This window comes from Lytechinus variegatus, chromosome 15 (assembly GCF_018143015.1).
Source record: "Lytechinus variegatus isolate NC3 chromosome 15, Lvar_3.0, whole genome shotgun sequence".
In the NCBI taxonomy this organism is placed as follows: domain Eukaryota; kingdom Metazoa; phylum Echinodermata; class Echinoidea; order Temnopleuroida; family Toxopneustidae; genus Lytechinus; species Lytechinus variegatus.
The window spans coordinates 28,540,244-28,545,089 of NC_054754.1; the positions used below are offsets into that span (position 1 = coordinate 28,540,244).

At 40.2% G+C, this 4,846-nt stretch overlaps 1 protein-coding gene across 1 annotated transcript; it reads left to right on the forward strand.

The window, feature by feature from the left end:
* Positions 1 to 1,225: 1,225 nt before the first annotated feature.
* LOC121428706 (major facilitator superfamily domain-containing protein 6-like) lies at positions 1,226 to 2,852 on the forward strand. The gene has a single exon (XM_041625518.1). It carries the CDS (start codon positions 1,356 to 1,358, stop codon positions 2,598 to 2,600), a length of 1,245 nt encoding a protein of 414 aa, XP_041481452.1. The 5' UTR covers positions 1,226 to 1,355; the 3' UTR covers positions 2,601 to 2,852.
* Positions 2,853 to 4,846: the final 1,994 nt, after the last annotated feature.

Genomic DNA, 4,846 nt, shown 5'->3' on the forward strand with positions numbered 1-4,846 from the left:
TTTACACGTACATGTATTGTTCGCCATGTTGTCACATGTGTTTCATTTATGTCTGTAATGCTGGTTGAAAGCAAATTTCCATGATCTTGGACTACAATAAATATGAACTTATGAACTTTATATCACACATCATACATGACGCCAGGGGCATCTGCTCATCTGTGACGTCGCCAAATTTCGAACTAAAAAAAAATCATAACTCTGTTATCATTATTTTGTTGATGGATGGTCGTCAAATCTTCATCAATATCTTTCTCCCATGTTCCGCATTTATCAATGCCATTTTGACGTCATGGTAAACTTTGCGTTAAAAGTAAGAATTCCAGTTGCATGTAATAAAGACTAGGTCGACATACTGATAAATGTCCCCAAGAAAAATAGATATACTTGCTATTTCAACTAGCTTTGACTTCATCTTGTTCCCTTACTTCCATATGTACCATTCTTAGCATTTTGGGGGTTAAATTCACTTCTTACATCTACAAACTGGTTAAAAAGATGATGACATATGCCTGAACTTTTTCTGAAGATAAAATTATGGTAAACCCGAACCCTATCGCCATCGGAAATATGGCATTTACTATAAACTGAACGTGACAGAATCTTTAATTTTCTTCTCTCATAAAACAAAATTGAACATAGTAAAATATAACATTCATGATCATAAATTAAGAGGCGATATCAAATCAAATTACCGTAATCACTAAGTTTGATTTGAACGTACAAATATTGTGATCAACATATCCATACATTTGACAATCCTTAACAAAAATGAAGTAAAACAATGTCCTAAATCAATTCAATTTGTTCTCAAAATATCTGATATACATTCTTTTCTCTAACATTGTTATACATACATAAAAAAGTACAGTCTAAAATCAAATTATTCACTCTTTCTTGATGGTTGTATCAAAAAAAAAAACTCTGTAAAGAAACCTGTAAGTTGTTAGAATACTACTAGTGAGAATTATGAGAAAAGATTGATGATCTGATATTTGATTATGATACATAATCAGAGACGGCACGCATTGAAATGTGAATCTCCGTTACACGATCGTCCCAATCTAAAAGAATGTGATTCGATCGGCATGCTGAAATCTGCGTAACACCGAAACGTCATTGGACAGTTGTCACCAAACAATTGACCAATGAACTTCGAGCCGACGCCGCTATTTCACCTGATCGCATCGCATACAGAGCACAGGTGATCGGGTAAATTCTCGGTGGTGAAAACTTTATACGGGATTTGGGACGGCACGATCAACGGAGCATATCATCTTTCATAGCAGTGGTAACAATGAAATAGAACTGTTTTGAATAGAGCGAAATACCTTTTTGTAGTAATCTACTTGAGCATGGATTCACGGGTTGGTATGAACGAGAGGACCGAAAGGCGCATACTCGCTGGGAACGATTATATCACTTCGAGTGGAGAGGAGGTTTCATTATTGAACAAGTCAAGAGAAGAGACAGAACCTCTTGAGGAGAATAGGCGGGGTTGGTGTGGATTCATACTTCGGAAGAATTATCTCTCGCTTGATAACGACGAAATGAAGGTGGACTCAGAAAAGAAGATGCGCTCGCCCGCGAGGCGCTTTGCGATTAACCAAACCATGTTGCCGTATAAGATGTTTTATTTCCTGTCTGATGGGGCATCTTCATGTATTGCTCCGTATCGCTCGCTCTATCTCAAACAACTTGGGTTGGGACCGAGTCGCATTGGAGTTGTGGCTGCCATGAAGCCTCTAGCAACATTTCTCTCCAATGCCATGATCGGGTTCTTGGCGGATCGGTACGGATGGCGGAAGGCGATCATGCTGACGAGTTTATTGATTTGGATCGGGAGTCTCCTTGCCTTTGGGTTTCTTCCACCGGCTTCTGAGGTATCCAGATCAGTGGCCGTGGAGCAGCTGAAGGACATGATCTCCCAATTCAACCACACTGACCTGGCTGAAGAGGAACTGTTACTGAGGGGAGTACGGTCGGCTGAAAATAGATTTCAGACTCATAGAGAACTCCAACTACGGTTTAACGAACGATTGAACCGCCTTCGTTGCTTGGTGATGAACTGCACGACGGACGGGATGCCGTTGGATTCCTTACCACATCACGGGAAAGATTATCGATTGGCGAAGAAGATGTTTGATCCATCAAGGGGCAGGCATGATGGACATCGCATGCATGTTTCGTCAACTGAATCGCCCTTGTCAACGATGACGTCTGGAAGAACCAACCACTTGGAAATCTCATTAGGAATGGATATCATAGATAACCTTGATGCATCAAACAACTTAAGCGAAGGGAGCAATCTCGTCCACGACGCCCTCGGTGGCAACGAACCCTTCACGGAGTTTCCGCTGACCTCGAATATGGTCATCGAGCTCTCTTCCGACCGCAGCTGGCTTTTCGACCAGCGGGAGCTCTTCCGGCTTTTCCTCATCATCCTCGTCATCACCAACATCATCTACATCTCACTGGGATCATTCATGAGACTCGCTGATACTGCGACCCTCAGTGCTCTCGCTAACGATCCGGCAAGCGAAGTGTCGGACTACGGCTGGCATCGCTCCTTCGGCGGACTAGGATGGGCCATCTGGTAAGACACCCTTTTGGATATTTTTGTCTTTTGAATTCGATAAATCAGTTGTTATAAATGACTAAACTTGTTAAAGTATTATGTAAATTGTTCAAAACTTTGTAATATTGGGACTTGTGTAACTCCTAATTCATGTAATTGAGAATGTGTTATTCCTTTTAATTGGTAATGGCTTACAACATACGATGACATGCTCTTCTTAGTAATGACATTAACATCGATAGAGATGATGATGATGGTGATGATGATGATGACGATGATGGTGATGATGACGATGGTGATGAATTCAGCACAAATCAATATGGTGCCTTGCTTATTTCGAGATATCATTATTAGATATGTACAAGCGCAAATCATGTAAACTATGCGATATACTCTAGCGCAATGGATTGCTCTCGGAAAAATAATACATAATATATAGCGAAAATAGAGAAAGACGTGCAATCGTTAGTTTTAAAACGAAACGCGGTATGCAATTTTTTTACTTGGATTATTTTAGCAACTGCCTCATGTCACTCAATTCGAGGTATATTCTATATTAAATCAAAGTATTGATTATAGAGCAATCTGTGAAAACCGACTTCAGGTTTTTAAGAATCAAGGATGCCCTTTGGATGGAAGTCCGATACCGCTCGTGAGCTGCGTAATACAGTGGATTCTGGACCGGAGAAGGCGAAAAAGAAGAGAAGGAAGATGAATGATGGATTGGATCCATGTTTCATTCATGAGAGGTGTCGTAGTGTAGTGGTTCAGTTACCTGACTCTTAAGCCGAGGGTCCTGTGTTCAAATCCCACCTGGTGCTAGTGTCCTTATCTACGTTTGTCAAGGGTCGTGGGGTCCAGTGCTTAGAGCATTGAACTCACAATCGCAAGGTTTTGCGTTCGAATCCACACTCTGCCATAATGGCAGAGTGTGGATTCGAACGCAAAACCTTGGGCCTTTTTATCAAAGTGAAGACAATGATTGTCTTCACTTTGATAAAAAGGCCCGAGAGTAATATATGTCGTCTGTAAGGTCAGGTGCTATGACTGATTAACCGAGACGTTAAATGTTTCCAAGGTAATTTGTTATATACCAGCTTGGCGTTTACCAGCAAAAATGCTGCCCTGTCGATTTCCTACGGGAGTTAGATGTACCATAAACTCTCCATCCCTGTGTTAAATGGGTACCCGGTAGTATTTGAACGTCAATGTAATAAGAAGTGGTCACGGTGAGAAGAAGAAGAAGATGAAGAAGAAGGGAAAGAAAAGAAAGAGGAGGAGGAAGAAAATTAAGAAGAAGAAAGCGAAGAAGAGGAAGAAGAAGAGGAAGAAGAATGAAAAGAATAAGAATAGGCCTATAAAATAACATCAAGAAGGTCAATGCTAGCTAAGTAACTTAGGTGACTGTTTAGAGCGGGTAGTGCGAACTGCTGACCTAGATATTAAGAATTGATTTATAACTTTCCGATTCATAATACTTATAAGAGGTAACAGGCGCACGCAATACCTCGTATTTGAAAAGCCACAGTCAGATCACTTCGTCTTCAAATGACTCATAAAATAAATCCTCAGTACAAATTATATTGTATTTATACTGGTAAAGTACTGTATACAATGATATGAATACTGAGCAAACATTTTGTTCGTGACATCAATGAGTTCAGGATGTGTTTCCGTAAAACATGCAACTGTTAATGACTTGTGTACAACAATATACACATGTAGTATAAATTCCTCTCGAATTGAAAGAGAGAATTTAAGTCCATGAACTTTACACATGTGAGCCCCTTGGCGGTAGCTGCATTTTTAGAGAGAAAGATATAATAATTCCATTAAAGCATCTCATGAATGGCGTGAAATTACCTTACCGTTAATGAGAGGGGTTCGCGCTACCGTCAATGCACAACAACAGGAATGGACTTTGACAGGACTGTTTCACGAAACGGCAGTGAAGTTGTTAATGAATTCGCAAACAACTAAACGATTTACGAGATTAACTGTGACTTGTCAACGAAGCGCTGGGAAAACTTTGAGCACAATTTGTGGTACTCACGCAGACGAGTTGCTTGTAAAGTCACTGGTAACCTAACAAGCTTTACGAAATACCTCTGACCCTGGTCGCTTAAAGACTTGCGATCGGTTTCGATCATAAAGTTCCTATGGATGCAATAAAATGCAGCTCTGATTTTCACCTAAAGTAATAGAGTACACTTTTTTTTTAAAAACGCAGCTTCTTTTTTTTTTGGAATGCGGCGCACCCTTATAACA